Source organism: Oryctolagus cuniculus, chromosome 10 (genome assembly GCF_964237555.1).
Source record: "Oryctolagus cuniculus chromosome 10, mOryCun1.1, whole genome shotgun sequence".
NCBI lineage: Eukaryota > Metazoa > Chordata > Mammalia > Lagomorpha > Leporidae > Oryctolagus > Oryctolagus cuniculus.
The window spans coordinates 20,114,068-20,134,560 of NC_091441.1; the positions used below are offsets into that span (position 1 = coordinate 20,114,068).

A 20,493-nucleotide genomic window follows, 5' to 3' on the forward strand; every position below is an offset into this window, starting at 1 on the left:
GACCTACTTACCAGTCTATTTTCGTCGAAAACTTCAAACAGGAGTCTGTGATTAGATGGGTTTACCTGCAAGGGATGCACACAGTACTTCAAAAATGAGCAAGAATTCATTGAAAGAATAATGCCTTAGAATGCACTGAACTGAGCTGTGCAACATCAACAATTAGCATGCTCTTCTGGAAATTCCGGAACACTGATATTATCAGTTTCTGCATTATTCTACCCCCGATACTCAGGCCTGTTAGAAGAAGAAAAGGCTCTTGGCTATTTTTCTGAAATAAGAAAGGACAATTCTAAACACCTTTCAAGAGTTCCTAATCTCTACAAAAGGCATTCCCACACCTGCAGACCACATCTTCACCAAGACCCCTGCCTGCAGGAATCGTCCTGGCCTAATTATAGCAATGGTAATGATAAAAATTATGCAATGAAGAGAATGCTCCTCTCACTTATTTGCATTTATTTGTAGGCACTCTCTCCTGGTTAAACACTTACAATATGTGATTTAATCCTCACGGCAACCCCACAGTGTTTAGCATCCCAATTTGACAAACGAGGGGCTGAATCCATGAGGGTCAAGCAGGCTATCCCAGTCAAAGCTAGCGTGGTGGGTGGCCAGGCCCCACGCAAGTCTGGCCTGCTGTCTCCAGGACCCAGGTGGCAACCTGCAGAGAGAGCTGGGAATAAGGGATGCTTCTCCGCTCAGCAACCTGTGGCCAAGGTCAAAGCTACTGCACCTGCAGTGTCATTTTTGCTTCTTTCTTGTTCTTTACCAAAACCTAACCCAAATGGTCTTGGTGCTCACGCACACTCGGCGTCATTTAGTAACAGCGAGCACCCACGAGACATGGTGCTGCTGTTCTGATTTACATCATCACACGTAAACCTGGAAACCATCCTCTCCCATCTGAGTACTTAGAGCCTTTGGGTGATGTTTCCAGGGTCACAAAGGCAGGAAATGGTAAAGCCAGAGCTGTGACCCAGGCAGGACGCCTTCCAAGGCCCCGGCTGCCTCAGAGAGAGAACGGAACTGCTTCACATTTGACCACACGTGTGCAGAAGGCTCGGCTTTCTGCTCTGGCCCCTTGACCTTTCCGCAGTCCACTGACCGAGCCAGCAGGTGGACAGTGGGCTTCTTGTCTGCTCCTGAGCCTGGTGAAGGGCCGAGCTGCTGACCAATGCACCTGCAGGCTGCAGCAGGAGCTCGCACAACAAAGATGTGTGGAATGAATAAAGGCACACACTCAGGAAAAGAAAGGATATCCACAGCCAAGATTGGTTGAGAAAACTTTTGAATGAACTACAATTTTCATAAATGTGGCCAAAGTGTTCTCCAGAAAGGATCAGGTAAGTTGGAGTTTCATGAGCGGAAGCCCGTATGTCAGACTTAGCTAACGTCCAGTAACTCCTATCAGCCCCCAACAGCTTTGTTGTCACTCCCGGGGTCATTTAAAAGGAGGCCAGACATAGGATCTCTCCAAAACTCTCTCAGTGTCACAGCTGATGAGTTTAGCACTTTCACAATCGTGGCAACAAACAACAACCCCAAAAGCTCACAAAGCAGAAATTTCAGTTGATTCACAAAATTCATGCGTTTCTGTATACAGCTGTTCTAGATTGTAAATATCAAAGGTGGGTGAAATTTCACCTCATTTGGTGGCACTACATTCCAGAAGTAATTTTAGACTATGTGCCTACCTACACACTAAATATTTGAATTATAAAAATTTTCTTCCCTAACCAAATCACAGTTGGTTCTAATCATGTTGCGACTACTGTCACTCTACCTCTAAAATAATTTCTAATTTATGTCTCATGGAAATAAATCTGTGGTTTTAAATTATATCGTATCTAATTTTTCAAAGAAAGGTTTGATTTGAAAAGAGAAAACATGGCATTTGGATCACTTTTTACTTGCTCCAAACATCCCAACTGAAACAAGTCCAGAATTTGTGACTGCCACTGTCATTTAGATTCCAAGGCCCATCAGGAACTTACCCTACCTTCTCATCTTGAAAGGAATTTCTCATTAAAAATTTAGCAATTTTCCCTCAATAGAAATCTATCATGATAATATATCAACCCAGAATAATAACACTTATTACCACAAAACGGAAAACTTACTCTGAAATAAAATTCTTCATTCCACTTTGGGTTCAGCGTCTGGAAGAGAAATTATCACAGAGTGTCTTTAACAGTCTGGGAAACGCTACAGGTATTAGTATAATACTAGCTACCCACTTGCTTAAACATTCTTCTTGATAAATAATAACTGAGATTGTTGGAATGCCAATAAGAACAGCATTCAGCTTACTACTTGGGAGTATTCCACAAAGCAACGGAGATGGGGAGAGAGGACATTTATGAAACAGCGGGCTCAGAAACAGGAAGCCATAAATCACCTGCTGTCAGCACAGGACTCACACCAGGGACCTTCAAAGAGTAAATACAAAAACTCCCTTCAAGGGGTTGGCACTGTGGCACAGCCCATTAAGCCACTCATATGGGATGCTGCTCCACTTCTGGTCCAGCTCCCTGATAATGTGTCTGGGAAAGCAGTAGAAAGATGGCCCAAGTGCCTGGCCCCTGCACCTATGTGGGAGACCCAGAAGAAGCTCCTGGCTTCAGCCCAGCCCAGCCCAGCCCAGCCCAGCCCTGGGCATTATGGCCAAATGGGGGAGTGAACCAGTGGATGGAGGATCTCTATGTCTTTCCCTCTCTTGCTCTAATTCTGCATTTGAAATAAATAATAATGCTTACAAAAAAAAAAAAACAAAAAAACAAACTCCCTTTAGGACATTAGCATTGGTGTCATTATTCCATTAAGAAGGAAATGAACCGTGTTGACTTCCCGCCACCTGCTACAAAAATCTGTTTGGGAGACCAGTTAAGTAGGCAGGAGAAGGCTCGAAGTGATTACTGATAAGTTCTTCACATTTCAGAATTCATGTAAGGAACATTACTGATGATAAGGTTTTGTAATGAGAAAAAATAAACCTGCTGAGTATAACCAAAAGGGAATTACATTTTTTTTTCTAAAATAACTGGCAAAAAAAAATATCAACTTATCCATCAATTGTCCTCTCCATTTATCTACCTATCCATTTTGCTACCACTCTGAGATACACACTTGCTAAGAATAGAGCAAGGACCCTTTTGTCTTCAACACGGAAAAAAGAGGATCTGTCTGACTTCCTTCAAACTCAAGAGGGAGCAGATTCCAAAAAGGAACACACGTGTGTGCGTGTGTGTGTGCGCGCGTGTGTGTGTGCGCGTGCGCGTGTGTGTGTACACGCACAGGACCCACGAGTAAAACATGCCTGTTCACATTCAGGTGTAAAAATCCGACACTGAACAATCACCACCTAATCAATAGCTACAGATTCTTGTTTTTTAAGCCAAAATCTTATTCACCTTTATCCACCTACTTCCTTTAACATACAAATACAGGGAGAAGGAAAAAAAATCAGCACTGTGCACCATACAAATGCAAAACACAGAACTCATACTGGCATTTAAAAAAATCCGCACTTTCCCCACCCACAACTCCCCAGTGAATCCAATCCTAAAGAAAGGGGTCTCACAGGCTGGGATATGAATGGAGTGGGATGGTGAGGAGAGAAAGGGCGGGAGAGAGGAGCCAGGTCAGGGGGGAGCGGCCGCCAAGCTCCCTTGGCACCGGGGGTCGGGTGGGGTGGGGGAGCATGGAATGACAGGCGAGAGAAGCAGACAGCACGGTGACAGCGAGGAGGGGGTGAGGATGCGAGCGCACAGGCATACATACTAACCGGAGGCTGGCTGCGGAGAGAAGGGAGGGAGCCCCTCCACCGTGGACAGCGAGGGAGGGAGAGGACCTGCCCTCGGAAGGCAGCAGTCTACTGCAATGTCCCCGCTCGATGGCTCCTGGGTGCCCTGCTTGGGTCCTTGGCTCCGGGTCCAGCAGGCAACCAGGCCCCCAGCTGCCTTCTCAGCAAGGCGCCCCGCTCCCTCTCCCCGGGAACAAGTGACAGCGCCTAACACGGGGAACAATGGCCTCCGTCCTCCACCGGCATCTCCCTCTGCTCAGAACACTGGCTCCCGTTTACAGAACGGATCTTCAGTGCCAGCCCCAACGCCAGGCGGAGGACACGCTGCAGTCGCTGCTCCTCACAGCCCTGCAGCGCCTGCCAGCCAGTGGCATGAGAACCGTTTTTAAAGCCCCAGGCTGCTGGGAGGACCCCTTCATTGATCAAAGCCTTAGACCATCTGACCACTCCCCGCAGGAAGGCGTGAGGCAAAACACCCCACAATACTGCCAAAGCAGAGAGGGAACCAGTGCTGATGACACAGCACCTGCACTGTCTATAAAGTCCCCGACAAGCAAGCCAAGCCAACATTCGTGTGCATTTCCCTGATATCGACAAAAACATGCAGATGGGTAAATTAAGATGTAATTAGAATTACTGAAACAATTTTTTTAAATGAAATCAATGTACATAAGACTTAGGAAAATAAAACCTGTATATATGTACACACATCCACATATGCTTCTTTGTTATCAATCTGCTATGTGTTTGCACATAGCTATGCAGCATTCTGCTTCGGCTTCCTTTGCTAAGAGATGAACCATTTCTTGCCTACCAATTGCATAGACCATTCCATTTTAATCAACGTATGTTGTTATTTTAAGTGGAAAAAAAAAAAACAAGAACAAAGGCTAGTTTTGCTGCATTCTTTGCAAGACAAAAATTACCATTTGTATTAAGAATTATCTTGAGAATACTGTTATTTTTTTTTACAGTCACTTAAGTAAAAACCAGAATCTTGGGTTAATATAGAAAAGCTCTGGTCTATGGAGAATTTTCAGATTTAATACTGGAAGAATAAATCAGGACTTAAACAAAGTCAAGTTAAGGAAGGCCACCTACCTTTTTAATTGTTTTTGTCTGTACCAAAGCAAGTTCTCTATTCTCATCTGCTACGTACAAGGAAAGTTTCACATATGGATCGCTGCAAGAAAATATTGCAGATTTAATAGAGTTATACTTTTTATTTCAAGAATATTACAAAAAGAAAACAGCCAAACCTCAGTGAAAACACAAGTATCAGTTAAAATTCTGGCTAATTTCAGAAAACAAAGCAGTAATATTTTATTACGCCTACTAAATCCATACACGCTGAAAGTAAGTTTCAATTAAGAGTCAATAATATCTATAATTAAAAAAATAAACCCTGAATTTAACTTTACAGATAATCTTCTCTATTCATTGAAATTTATTCAAACTAGTCTGCCATAATTCTTTTTTCTAAACACAGATTCTGAAAAGCTTTAAGAAAAAATATTAAAAGACATACACATTTTTTTAAAGATTTATTTATTTGTTTGAAAGGCAGAGTTACAGAGAAAGAAATCTTCCATCTGCTGGGTTACTCCCCAAATGGCTGCAATGGCCGGAGCTGAGCCAATCCAAAGGCAGGAGCCAGGAACTTCTGGGTCTCCCACGTGGGTGCAGGGGCCCAAGGACTTGGGCCATCTTCTGCTTTCCCAGGCCATAGCAGAGAGCTGGATCAGAAGTGGAGCAGCCAGGACTTGACCCTACGCCCATTATGTGGTGCTGGCACTGCAGGCAACGGCTTTACCTGCTATGCCACAGGGCTGGTTCCTAGTTTATATTTTATGTTCATATTCCTACTGTGCAGGTCAAGATTATTTTTCTTTTAGTGGAGATAACACAGCCATAGTTTACCTAAACCAACACCTACCAACTTACAGATTAAAAAATGAAGCAAACACACCAAAACTATAAAAACTAGACTTCACAAAGTCAAGAGAGATCATGCAGCCTTTTGAGAAAAGTCTAGAAGAAATTTCAGGTCTCCTGATGACAAGTCCCAAAATTCCTTGTATATAACACAACATCTTTAATCATTAATCCTTTGGGAGACTGAAAACTACTGGTAAGACATACGTTGGAAAGATTTGTACTGTGGGCTCTCTAGGGACAGATTAGGTCCACTCATGCTGTCTGGGATCACTCATCCTGGGAAACCTCAAATCTAGCCAAATTCACTTTGTTAAGAATTTGGAAGAACTTCTTTTGATCACACCTGAAATCTGGGAAAATCACAAAAAGGACTCTCACGCATTCAATCCCCCAATTTTTACTCATCTGATATCTTATAGCCCATGATTTAGTGCTACCAAGCTGCTGTGTTCAATTCACGGCAACTTGAAAACGATCCTTTAACAAGCTATATGTGGCTATGAACCCTTATTTTGTAAACTTCCAGACTGTTTCCACAGATAAAATGCTAAGACTATATTATCTGATAGCTGAGATAATAAATATGCCATAAATACCTTTATAGAATATAGGTAGTAACAGGACTGTAATCAATATCCAAGAAACAAAAATCAAAGGTCAGTGGAAATATTTTCAGTACACAGATAATATTTATTGCCCATGAAATGCACTGGAATGGAAGCTACAAAACATATTCTTACATAAACAGCACCAGGGTTTGCTGTCTGTCTCCGTGCATCTAGTCTCTTGTTCATAAACGGCAAAGCTTGATTTAGTTAGATTATCTCACCAGACGCATATACTCTCATCGGGACACTTTCAGACTCAGGAAAGGTCAACCAAGGGCCAGCTCCTGGTCCAAGTCTGGGGTCCCACGAGCGCCTTCCTAATGGGAACTCTGTGGAGCCGAATGCAGTCACTTCCGAAGAGCGCTCAGACTTCAGCCTATGAAAATCCCCCGTAAGAGAGGGGCAGCGGGAAGACATGCGCTGGGGCTGAATCCCGTGGGTCTGGGGTGAGGCCGCAGGATCTGATGCAGGATTTCTTGATCCAGGAACCACCCTCACCACTTTCTGGGTGCTATCTGAAAAGAGCACCTCTTAGCTACAAAAACTCAGTTTTCCATTTCCAGCCACCAAGCTACTGGTTAAAAGACGCTCACGGCCTGATTTTCCCTGTCACCTCTAGCGCAAGCGCCCGTGTGCCGGGAGGGGTGTGTCCAGAGCCACGTGCAGCCCCCCATACAGAGAACAGCGCACGCTCAGCCGGCAGCTCTTACTCTGAGGCCCTGGCCAGGGCCCAGGAGCCGGGGCCAGAGCCAGGTGAAGGACATGGGGCGGGGGCTTCAGGGGGCGAGAAAAGTCTTGTCCCGATCTCTGGGCCTCGTCCGCCCTTGTTGCTGGCATGCGACCACTCTTCAGCGTGATCCTGAATGAAGCGACATTGACCATTCTGCACTGTTATCGCAAGGATCAGAGAAAAGTGCGTGGCAATACCAGCACTCAGCACAGCGCCAAACACACGGCACAGGTGCCCACAGTGAAAGCCCCCGCAGCGGTCCTTCTCTGGCTGCCTCTCGCACTGGACTCTGCCCGAGGCTCCTGCTGCTCTGGTTACTTGGTTTGACTGGACACCAATTCCCTCGGCTACAGACTGGACGCCGGCACGTTGAGGATCCCACGATTCCTCCTTGCTCACGCCACGTGGGAGCTCCATGGGGATCGGGGCAGGGGCTCCTCCTGGCCATCGTGTGCACACCAAAGCCAGCCATATCCACTCTTGGCACCCACTTACCAGCCCAGTCGGACTCAGGGCTACCATTACAGATCCTCTGAGAAAGCCAGCGCTTTGCACAGCACGTGGCCTACAATGAAGGGAATTCTATCTGCAAACCTTTTCTTGCCTCTGCTCAGGGAAGCTGTGAAAGCACCACATTGTTCTTTTCCGCCTCTCCTGCTCCAAGGATTCAAACCTCTGACACCCCAAGCGCTGCCCACAAGCAGCAGCACACAGTGACACTGGCCCTGCCCCGCTGCAAGCAAGCACAGCGAAACCAAACGATGACAGTGACAGAGGACGTCCAGCACCCAGGAGCACAACAGTCAGCAGCCGTCCGTGACCTGTGGGCACAGACGCCCACGGCCGGGATCTGGCCATGTGCACTGACCAGGTGTCCAGGTGATTTCCACGCATGGACCCACCCCGGGAGCACTGCCAGAGACGGGCCTGGCAGCACACACGGGCCAGGAGGCAAGGCACGGGCCACGAACAGGTGAAGGCTTTCCGGGCAGAAGGAGTGCAGACAGAGTGTAGCGATGGCCTGGGGGCTGGGTTCTGAGCAGGACAACGCTGGCAGGCTGCAGTCTGGAGGGCTCACGGGGAAAGGCAGCCTGGGCTCAAACTGCAAGGAGCCAGTCAGTCCTGTTCTGGCTCAAATTCTGACTTCGCCTGCTCAGAGCTGTGTGCCTGTAAGCCTCTCCTGGCCTCCCCTTTGCCATCTATGTCCTGGAGTTAACAGCAGTGCTTCCATCCTAAGGAGGCGCAATTGGAAAGCTTAAAATTCAGTAGTGCTTGGCGTATGGTGAGCGCTCAGTAACCGTCAGCAGGGTTGTTGGAGTTCAGAAGGTCCGAAGTCAGATTCAACACAAGGAGGTGACTGCAGGTGGTGGATCCTGCTGGGGGGCTTCTGCACCAAAGAATGAGACCGGTCTTGACAGAGAAGTTTGAGGGTCCACAAGGAGGACTTGAGAGCCAACCCAAAAGCAGACGCAGAGGAGAGAGGCGGCCCAGGGCGATGAGGAAGGGAGGCAGCGTGGAGGAGGGCGTCCACGCAACCTCGGGATGCTAGGCCTCTCGGCAAGCTGGGTCATGGCCCCAGAGAGCCTCACTCTGCTCCATGTTCAAGATGAGCGTTTGAAAGTAAGTCTGGGGCTGACGCTGTGGCACAGCAGGTTAAAGCTCTGGCCTGAAGCGCCGGCAGCCCACATGGGCGCTGGTTCGAGCCCTGGCTGCTTCTCTTCCGATCCAGCTCTCTACTATAGCCTGGGAAAGCAGTAGAAGATGGCCTAAGTGCTTTAGCCCCTGCCCTCATGTGGGAGACTGGGAAGAAGTTCCTGGCTCCCGGCTTCGGATTGGTGCAGCTCCGGCCTTTGCAGCCACCTGGGGAGTGAACCAGCAGATTAAAGACCTCTCTGTGTCTCTACCTCTCTCTGTAACTCTGTCTTTCAAATAAATAAATCTTTTTAAAAAAAGTAAGTCAGTCAGTCAGTCAGTCTGCAGGGGCCTCTCCAGCAGTGGAGGCCTGAGCGCTCCACTAACGAGTTAGCTCTGCTGCACCTAGAAACCTGAAAATTCAGCCCGGGCTCCCAAGCCACATGTCCTGCGTGGGCAGAACCCAAGGTGGACTGGGAAAGGGTCTCAGCTTCCTCGGAACTTTTCTCCAACTACTCGTGTCCTAAGGAAAAACTACTTGGGAGATTCCAGCCATTCCCTGACAAGCAAGACGCTCGCCTGTACACAAAAGATTACACCTCAAGCCAGAGCCAGAAGGGTGACCTCACCTGATCTCAGACACAGGAGACACAGAGTGTGTGTGAAGTCGCTGGCAGAAGACAGAGCCCCTTAGCTGAAGCAAATCAGCCAGCAGCCACCGAATGCCAGGAGACTCGGCACAAAATTCCCCAAGAACCTGCACTCTCATGAGAAATCTTGGCCAAGAGTCCACTCAGACTTTACAAAGTTCCCAAGAGAAGAGCTTCCCGACTGCTGTCTCTTTAATCCTCAGTATGGAGCCCCGGTCCTGAAAACCACTCGCCCTCAGGCAGCCTTTGCTTCAGTCACCTCCAATCTGCAGCCCAGGCCTGCAAGAGCTGGAGAGAGAGGGAGACAGCACGGTCTTGTTCAGGCGTCACATTCCGCCTTCACTGCTGTCAGGCAAAAGACAAGCGGCTGGGGTCACTTCTCAGGAGCTGCAAGGGACACTTCCTGGGTTTCCCCACTGCTCAGCCTCCTGGGACACACGACCAGGACAGTCAGCAATGGGCTGACCCTTCATCATCTCCACCTGACCCCCTGCCCGGTTCTGTGTTCTTGCAGAACTATAATTTACCCCCCTACACACACACACATACACACACACACACACACACACACACCCAGGATAAAGGCTTTGCTGAGAGCCACAGGTAGGGCAGGGAGGAGTGGAGGGGGAAGGAGGGCGGAAATTGGCCCCAGTGGCAAAGTGTTCCAATGACTTCTGAGTGTGGCCGTGTCTGTGCGCCAGAGAAGTGTCTTTCCAAGGTGGCTGGATTCAAAGGAATGATGAGGAAGGCCCCGTTTCCAAGCGAGGGTCACCACCAGGACCCTAAGCAGTCACCATTCACCGACTGGATCTGGTGCTTACAGGTCACGGGCGGTCTGTGAACAGACTGTGTGTCTGCTTCCTAACAGCGAAGAGTGCAAGAGATCACAGCTACGCTGCCACCGACCCGCTAAACCTCGCTGACCCGAAGTTCCATGGCAGAACCCGCTTCCGACAGGACAACTATCTCCCACTTTTCCCATTTCCGTCAGTGTTACAAAATCACTTAGACGTACCCTCAATAAGGAAGTGACACTTAAAAACACTTCCACGTAACAAGAAAAAATACCTAGAAAGTGTAAGCAAAGAGGAACACAACACCTGCAGTAATGTAGAAACTGAAGTTTTCATCTAACAAATTGTTGAAGCCTGAAAAAATGTTAAATTAACACTTTCTAAAGAAAGGCAGGCATTCTCATACTCTAGTCCTGGAAAGCCAAATTACTGCAAGTTGTTTGCTGGGAAATATTATGGTTCAAGTGGCAAGAATATTCAGAGTTGATGTCGCTTTATCTAGCAAATGCATTTCTAGGGATTACTTCCCCCAAAATAATGAGAAGGAGGTATATGTGTATCTGTGAAAGGTATCATTACAGGAACACATGTGGCAAGAACAAATTATACAGAATCTTCCAGTTCAATAAGGAAGTGATTAAATACATTATGGTATAATCATGTACTAGAACATTGCAAACCATGAAAATCATATTTCCAAAGAATATTTTTAAATGAGAGAAAATAATCATGGTGTAACAGGAATAAACAGGATCTTTTCATATATATATTTTGTAAAAAATATATATATGAAAGTAACAGGAAAAAGCAGGTTTTTTTTTTTTTTTTAATTTATTTGACAGGTAGAGTTACAGACAGTGAGAGACAGAAAGGTCTTCCTTCCGTTGGTTCACCCCCCAAATGGCTGCTTTGGCCGGTGCTACACCGATCCGAAGCGCAGGGGCCCAAGCACTTGGGCCATCCTCCACTGCCTTCCTGGGCCACAGCAGAGAGCTGGACTGGAAGAGGAGCAACCGGGACTAGAACCTGGCACCTATATGGGATGCCAGCGCCACAGGTGGAGGATTAACCAAGTGAGCCACAGCGCCAGCCCCAAAAATGCAGTTTTCAAGGTTAACAGTTGGGCAGACATTGTGGCATAGTGGGTAAAGCCGCCACATGCGTTCCATATAGGGGCCGGTTCTTTTGCCTGCTGCTCCATTTCCTAGCCAGCTCCCTGTTCATGGCTTGGGAAAAGCAGTGGAAGATGGCCACAGTACTTGGGCCCCTATTATCCCAGTGGAAGCTCCTGGCTCCAGACTTTGACCCGGCCAAGGGCTGGCCATTGTAGCTATCTGGGGAGTGAGCCAGCAGATGGAAGATCTCTCTCTCTTTCTACAACTCTTTCAAATAATAAATAAAGAAATAAATCTTTTTAAAAAGTAACATTCTCTAGATGATAAGCTAGTGAATTAAGTTTATTTTCTTTATAGAATTTAATTTTTCTGAATTTTGAACTACTTTTATGATTTAAGAAGTTATGATACTAGCACTAACAGTTACACACACAGTATACAACTATGCTGTGCTCTTCAATCAGGCACTAAACCCTGTTTCATGGCCAGTTCATACCTCAATCACAAACACACAAGAGCTTCAAATATTTTTCCTACTCAGAAAACTGCCTTAAATAGATGACACTGAAGATTTTCGAAAGAATAAACACACACATTACAGCCCTCAAGATTCACCAAAAGGCACGACATATACTTTGAAACACATCACTTGTCACCAATACTGACAATAAGCCACTTACTTAAACTTGTTAAGATTTTTCAGCAAATGCGAAAGAGCAATGGGTTAGACTGCTCTCACTCTTATGCTATCAAAAGCAATTCACAAGTTGGTCCTAAGCAGGTAAAAAAAAAAAAGCATTAATCTGTGAAACGGTTTAAAAACTACATTTTTAGATACTGCAGGTATGATGGTTTTGCAGTACGGAACAACTAGTGATCCACCTGTATCCTAAAACCTTACCAGTCATTAAGTCTTGCAATCTCTAATCAGGACCGCCTCCCTTCCTCCCTGTATCTCCTGGCCATTTACCACCAGTCACCTGGGGTCCCAACCTGGGGTCGCAGAGACTCCCGAGAGCAGGGGTCCACTGCACGTGCACCGTCCGCCAATCTGTGACACACTCGGGTACTCACACAGCACCATTTGGATGTGAGGTGGCTCTTGGAGTATTTTAATCTGAGAGCTGGTTTCAAAACAAAATGTGCTCAGTCGAGACCAATGTTCTCTTATGCTTCTGGTGGTCTAAATATTGTCCACTACAAGTCACTAAGCCAGAAAATTTCACAAATAAATTACTAAACTATCCATACAGCAGCTGCCAAAGAAAATGGTCGTCCGTGACTGGCTGGATCCCCAGCGGGCTCCATTACGTATTTCCCCGTGTGCTTCTGAGTGCAACGAGTAGAGGGTGAGATAACAGCTGTTTCTTTCACACTCAGTACTTTCAACAGGGAGACCAGAGGGCAGAAGGGAAGGGGCACACACAGCGCTCTCTCTGGGAAACAGGTTCCTCGGCGTCGCTGGGTGTCCACGCGGCACCGAGTCAGTGGGGGACACCAGGGCAGGGAAGGAGGAGGGAGATGGACACAGAGGCCCTCCAGCTCTCCTCCAGAGAAACCCGAGTGAGACAAGAGTGTCTCATGCATGCTTGGTCTTTCTGAGAGCTGGCTGCTCCGAAAAATACCTACGGAGCTCAGAAATGATGACTGTTCTAAGTCAACCCAACGCGCAGTGGCAGTGACTTCAGGTTCGATGGTCCAGCACCTCCGGTTGCCCGGCATCGTGCTTGGTACCATGTCTGAAGGCACTTCCTGAAAAGTGTGCAGAAAAATGGAATCTCAAGATGTTGTGTGTGGTTTTTAAATTTTTTAAAAAATAAGATTTATTTATTTATTTGAGAGGCAGAGCAAGGGAGAGAGAGAGAGAAAAGTGTTTCATCTGCTGGTTCACTGCCCAAATTGCGCAATGGCTGGAGCTGGGCCGATCTGAAGCCAAGAGCCAGGAGCTTCTTCGGGGCCTCCCGTGTGGGTGCAGGGGCCTAAGCCCTTGAGCCATCTTCCACTGCTTTCCCAGGCCACAAGCAGAGAGCTGGATCAGAAGAGGAGCAGCTGGGACATGACCCAGTGCCCATATGGGATGCTGGCACCGAAGGTGGAGGCTTAGCCCATTAAGCCACAGCAACCCCCCCACCCCCCAGTTTGTTTTTAGCAAGAAAAAAAAATTGAGATTCATATCTACTAGGAGTCTTGCCAGAGTTCATGGAAAATGTGTAGCATGAAAAAACCATGCACGGATTTCAATTCCATTTTCTGCAGGTTTTTTTTTGAGGTGCCCTGGTATTCACAAATTCTGATCCCCGCAGCAAGCAAATCCAGGAGGACTTTCAGCCCCTGGTTTGCCTGTCTTGGCGGGCTTCTCTGGGCACCACAGGGCACAGCACATACTTATCAGGGTCACATGAAGGTCATGTAATTCCTACCTGGAATTACAACTTTGCAGCTGGTACCACTCTGTTGACTGCAGTGGGGAGGAGGTGGCCGGAGAGTGAGCAGAGTAAAGGCAGGTCAAGTCTTGCTTAGCTAAAAATACATGGAGTATTTGTCTAACAGGCAGAAACAGTTACAAGCTCCCTGTAGCAATAAGAGCCTGGCAGGAATTCAGTCCCAAAGGAAACAGGTAAAGAGAAGAATTCCGAGACATTCTCACGGCAGCCGGTCTATTTACTCCTGAGTGAGCCTGATGGGGGACTGACCTACCAGACCTGCTTATCCACTTCCCTCTTGGTTAGAAAAACAAAGCCAGGCTAACTAGCATTTCATGAAACCCAAGTGCAAAGATACCTTCCTAACTGTTTAATTGTATTTCTATAAGTTGGCTCCTCTTCATTCCCTATTTATAAAGTAACCAGCCGATAAAAAACACACATAGATGTTCCAAACTGCATTGGAAGGAAGCACGGGAGCAGACTCCCAAAGGAGTTAGTGGCCTGTGACCCAGAAAGCCTACTTGTTGGCTAATCTCACCCATGTCCTTACGAAACAAAGGGAAATAGCACTGTGGAGCAGAAGAACTTTGAACTTGGAGCCAAGGTGGCGCCAACCCTGAGCCGTGGCTAACCAGGAAAAAGGGCAAGTTGGAAATTAAAGAGCTACTCGGGGACTTCAGCCTGTGTTAACTACACAGTGAAAGGGATGCTTTTAATTAACTCTGGAAGTCAGCCGTCCCCAGAGCGTGCTGTGCCCTGGACTTCCACTGTCACCGCCGGCTCAGGGGATGCGAGGACGGAAGCCGGGCAGCAGGGGCACAAGTGCCCCTTGTCACTGTTTGATGGGCACTGCCGGGCAGCCGTGTGTGCCGAGTGGTCAAGAACAAAGGCCGAGCAGAGGGAGACCCCTTTGAGATCAGGAACACCACCACAAAACACGCGACGAGTGCAAGGCCCGCGGTGGACCTCCCGGGGCAATGGCAGAGTTCAGTGGTTCACGGCTATGCGGTGATCAACAACTCCCACACACGTACACAGCAACTGCTGCACGCCTGTGTATTTCTAGAAGCCAAACACCACCCTAAGCCCCTTGTACAACCCTTCAACATACCTAGGAATATTCTAGACCTTTCAGCAAGGGCAGTGACAACAGAGCTACAGGGACTGGAGGAACTCAAGGAACTGACCCCACGCCCAGCTCAGTTCTCACCCTAAGCATCTGCCTTTCTTCTCACAGGTAAGATCTAGGAGGCAGGGAGGCTCCCTCCCAGGGAGCTAACAGGAGGTGTGGCAGTGTGGGCTGGGGTGGGGAGGGAGACACCCAGTCAGTAAACACACATTCCAAGAGGCACCACCAGAGCCAACAGACAATGGTCCTGAACTTGGCACCGGCCTGACAAACAGGAACAGAACAGCTGGTCTTCAATCCTTCCCTGCGTCATGGGCTGACCCGAAAGATATGGGGAAATCCTAACCCCGGGACTTCGGAATGTGGCTTATTTGGAAAACTGGGTCTTCCAAGAAGTAATCAAGCGAAAATAAGGTCATTAGGTGGCCTCTAATCTAATCTGTCTGGGCACGGAAAGGAGAAAATCTGATGCAGAAACACACACGCGTGCACACACCCTCAAGGGAAGACAGCCCTGCAGCTGTAGTGATGCATCTATGACTTGAGTGCAAAGAAATCCCGAAATCCATGCAGAGGTTTTCATGCTACGCCTTTCCCATGAACCTCGTGAAGACCCTACGTGCGAGCCAAGCAACGCCAGAGGCTGGGAGAGCAGGGAGGAATTCTCCCCAGAAGCCCGGGCATGCACGGCCCTGCTCACGCTCGGACGCCACACTTGTGGCCTCCTGGACTGTCAGACAACCAGACCATCGGCTTCTGTCCGGAGCCACCTGCCTGTGCCCAGGGAAGCTAACACCGGCTGAAGCCCGCCTTTATCAGATATCAGATACCCTCAGGGCCAAAGGTGCTACATGCTTTCCCCTCATTGCAGAAAGATGACTCAGCGAGTATTCTGCTATTACATAACCCCGCTAACAGGCTCCGTCCAGTGGGCCAGGACCCCCAGCATCCTGACCAGATGCTCACGTTGTGCAGTGATGCACAGGCAGAGTGAAAGCAGGTGCCGCAGAGGCCGGAAGCACTCTCCAGTCCGTTCCCGACAGGTTTCGCTACAACCCCAGACAGACGATTACAGTTTCCAGGGCTTTCTGGCTTTTCAAACTGCAGATAAGGGACTGCGGACCCGCAGTGAGTTCAAAGGAACACTTAAAACCTGTGTAGCCCTCATGCCAACCTGCCTACCACATTCACTCAGCCTCCTACCAATCCACAGGTCAGCCCCGGAACACCCAGGACAACAGTATCCCCTTAACTTTCTGAAAAATAACTTGCAGCCTGCCAGTAAATCCTCAGACACCGACTGCTCCCTGACTCTGCTTGCTGCACAGTGCCACCCACACCAAGCCTTCCCCACCCGGGATTTAAAGAGACAACAGTCACATTTCTCTGTAGGAGGCGCCTTCAGAAAGACCATGGAAAAGGCACGTTATGAACAAATTTCATTCTTTAAAAAAAAAAAAAACTTTGTTTTTATGAGAGAGAGAGAGAGAGAGAGAGAAGGAAGGAAGGAAGGAAGGAAGGAAGGAAGGAAGGAAGGAAGGAAAGAAATCTCCCACCGCTGGTTCACCCTCCAAATGTCTGCAATAACTGGGGCTTGGCCAGTCCCAGAACCGGGAGCCTGGAACGCCAGTCTCCCACATGGGTGGCAGTGACCCAAGCATTTGAGCTAACACCGCTGCCTTCCAGGGCACACAACAGCAGCAAGCTGAAACACGGAAATGCAGCTGTGACTCAAACCCAGGCATTCTGATGTGGGGCCGCCAAGTGGACCCTAGTGGTCCCCCAACAAACGCCTGGCCCTTGATTACACTTTTCCATGAATTTTTTTAAAAGGTTATTTATTTGACAGGCAGAATTACAGAGAGAGGGGGAAGCAGAGGGAGAGAAAGAACTTCTATCTGTTGATTCACTCCCCAAATGGCCACTAAGGCCAGGGCAGGGCCAGGTCAAAGCCAGGAGCTTCGTCTGAGTCTCCTACATGGGTGCAGGGGCCCAAGCACTTGAGGCATCTTCCACTGCTTTCCCAGGTGCATTAGCAGGGAGCTGGATTGGAAGTGCAACAGCCAGGACTCGAACCAGTGCCCATAAGGGATGCCAGCACTGCAGGTAGCGGCTTAACCTGCTGTGCCACAGCTTCGGCCCCTGCTTGAATTTTTGGAAGTGTCCTTGTATTATCGCAGGAAGATTAAGCCACCAACAGAATGGAGGCTGCTGGGTTAGAATGCCCCACCTCCAAGGCTGGAGGGAAGAGTCCCAGGGTGTTGTGCACATAAACATACGGCAGGAATTCACAACTGGCACCCCTGGGCTCACATATTATGAAGAAGAAAGGACATTATGGGGAAAAATGAGGCTCTCATCAACATTACAAATCACAGTTGAGGGCCCAAATTGTGGTAGAGGTTGAGGGGAGTGGGGAGGTGGAGGAGCTGGGGTGGGGAGAAGCAAACCCCTGCATCCAATATCAGAGTGCTGGTTCCAATCCAGCTCCCCACTGATACGCCTGGCAAGGCAGCAGAAGATGGCCCACGTGCTTGGGTCCCTGGCACCCACGTGGGAGGCCTGGATGGAATTCCTGGCTCTTGGCTTTAGCCTGCCCCAGTCCTGGCTGTTGCAGCCCTTTGAGGAGTAAATCAGCTGATAGAAGATCTCTTTCTCTCTGTTTAAAAACGAATCTTGGTTGCCTTGCCCCCCCCCCCCCCATGAATGACAGGTCCCCAAGGCTAGTTTTGCACCACGGGGCTTTTTACCCGTGTGACTCATCAAAACTGGATTTCCACTTGGCATCAGTGGTTTCAGCCTGGTTCAATCTGGAAGGAATCTGAAATTTTTTAAAGCCCTTCCTTAAAGTCCCATGTCAGGTGAGCCTGGGTGCTGAGGGGCCTGCCAAGGAGCCCTGGGCGGGCTTCGGGGTCACGAACAGGCTGGCTGCTGCACAGGCCACCCCACCCCCATCCCACTACCAGAAGCATGCATGAGCATTACAAAGGTATACCACGAGATCACTTTTTTTTTTTTTTTTGACAGGCAGAGTGGATAGTGAGAGAGAGAGACAGAGAGAAAGGTCTTCCTTTGCCGTTGGTTCACCCTCCAATGGCCGCCACGGCTGGCGCGCTGAGGCCGGAGCACCGCACTGATCCGAAGGCAGGAGCCAGGTGCTTCTCCTGGTCTCCCATGGGGTGCAGGACCCAAGCACTTGGGCCATCCTCCACTGCACTCCCTGGCCACAGCAGAGAGCTGGCCTGGAAGAGGCGCAACCGGGACAGAATCCAGCGACACGACCGGGACTAGAACCCAGTGTGCTGGCGGCGCTAGGTGGAGGATTAGCCTAGTGAGCCACGGCACTGGCCAAGATCACTTTGTTTTATAGCTAACTGAGGCTGCTTCAAGAAAAGCTCGTGGAAAATGGAATTAAATGACAAAGTTCATTTTGGTGCAATTTTTAACCTTTTAGTAGTATGTTTCATTTAACCCAGCTACTCAACATATAATCTACCACTGAGGTTAAACTTAGCAACGAGATATTTTACACTCTTGGTTTTCATGGTAGTTACTTGAATGAAGTGTGTGTTTTGGTGCAAAAATGCTTTGAAATCCACGCATATGAGGGGACTTCAAAAAGTTCATGAAAAATGTACACTCTGAAAAAACTATGCATGGATTTCAAAACAGTTTTGCACCAAGATAAACTTATCTTTTACTTCCGCTTTCCACACTTACTCTCTCCTCTCCTACATGTTTCTCCCTGTCTCTGTGAGCTGAAGAAGAGGCTGTTACAACACCACTCCGTGAAGGCACACAGGTCAGACGGAGGGTTTTCACACGGACCAGAATGCACCTCTCCTGCAAGAGCTGTAGGGCTCCGACCTCCATGACACTGGAAAAGCAGACGGCACGGTCCTTCTGCTTCTGCCCTAGCTTTGGGATTTCTATCGGGCGGTAAGTGGAGAAACCAGTGGAGAACACCTGTCACCCTGCCACATCTGGGGCTCCCCATCCATCAACCTGCTGTGCTCAGTGCTTGCAGCCCGGCTTGGCCTGGCATCACCTTCCTCACTGGCACACATGCCTTCCTGTTCTCTCCCATTCCTCATCCTCTTGGCAGAACAAACCCCCCCTCACCTGATTCTCTGCTCTCTGCATTCCTGTAACTATTCCCTCAGCCACTCCCTTCCACTGAATCAGGTGCTACTTCTCATAAAGAGACGCAAATCACTCACAGCCACCTCTCTATCCTAGCCAAGGAACCCACACACCTGGCCCTCAGTAAGTATTTCTTGGTTGCTTGACTTCCTACTGATCATCTCAACAGGTTCACTTCTTCCCAGGGTTCTGCATTTCGAAATATTGTCTTGGCTAAGTTGCCAGAATGAGGAATTCTCACACTTGCTGATGGACAGCCAGGTGCAGACTCTAATTTCACACACATTCTGGCTTCTTGAACCTCCTTTTCTTCAATGTGGGAAATGTCCCCGAGTGTCACAGGTTATAAGCTCAGACTCAAAGCAACAAAATGTCCCCTCCCCAAAATTTCAAGGTGAACCTCATTTCAGCAATAATATTCCTGATACCAAAAACAAAAACCAGGAGCCACTATGATGAACTAACAGCATGAACATTTAACATTTCAGAATACGCATGTGTGGAAAAACAAAAATACTCAAATCTAAAAGATACAAGCAATATTAACATGTGAGGATTATATAGGGAGAAAATAATAAGGTAGTTAATTCCGGAAACCTTAATGCGAATGACAATGATTACTGATGAACCAGAAACAGGGTTCACTTCCTAAGCTGGATTCCAGGCTTGCTGTGTCCAGTATTCATTTTTGTTCTACTTGAGGTTCTCAGTGTCACTTAGGTGATCTAATGCTGATTCTTCCCCCCAATCCTAAAAAGGTTCCCTTTCAAAATAAAGATCCGTAAGCTTCAACCTCGATTCAAATGTTCACACCTCCAAGGAACTCTGGACCAGCTCTTAGCAAAGGCCAACGACTGAAAAGCATTCACTGCACGGAACCTCGGGCTTCTGTGCAGCTGACGTGGAATCAGACTATCACACAGCGGTGACAGTTGCATGGAACATGTGCCACTTGTGGACTTACTGTGGGACATGGCAGCTCGCCACCTCCTGGGTGAGTGCAGCAGTGCTGGGTTCCCACAAGCACCGAGAGCGCGCACGTGGGCCTCCTCGTTCGGCAGGACTGACACAGGGGAGCTACACTGTGGGTCTGCTTGCAACTCGTCCCCTGAGAAGTGAGCACCGAGCACTAACCAGGCACTTGCCAACTGCTGCCTGGGAGGGTGTCGGCGCGGGCAGGACTGTGGAGTGCAGCCGAGGACCAAGGACGAGATTTGCATACTGTATGTGCTAGAGTCCATCATGCCGAGGAAACTCCAGAAAGTAACCAAGTCCTACAGAGATCACAAAACCAGAGAAGCATTCCCTGGACTGGACTGATGTCCGTGCGCATCTGTCACCTGGGATCTGGTTAAAATGCAGATTCTGATTGGGTACAAGCTAACCTCCAAGAACATGCAGTTTTTTAAATTTTGCTATATGTTATGTTATATATAATTTTATTATGTTAATTGTTAAAGTAACTAATTTTTTATTTTCATTTTATTTGAAAGGTTGAGATAGAAAGAAAACAAGTGAGATAT

The 20,493-nt window shown here is 48.2% G+C and overlaps 1 protein-coding gene across 5 annotated transcripts in view; it reads right to left on the reverse strand.

The window, feature by feature from the left end:
* Positions 1–20,493, reverse strand: part of NEDD4L (NEDD4 like E3 ubiquitin protein ligase) — a 320,618-nt gene that overhangs the window by 135,725 nt on the left and 164,400 nt on the right. For all 5 annotated transcript variants that reach the window (XM_051851903.2, XM_051851904.2, XM_070050121.1 and 2 more), the window contains 3 exons: positions 4,907–4,988; positions 2,124–2,162; positions 12–65 (listed from right to left, as the gene is read on the reverse strand). In XM_051851903.2, the coding sequence (XP_051707863.1) occupies positions 12–65; positions 2,124–2,162; positions 4,907–4,988 (175 nt within the window). The remainder of the gene's footprint in view (positions 1–11; positions 66–2,123; positions 2,163–4,906; positions 4,989–20,493) is intronic.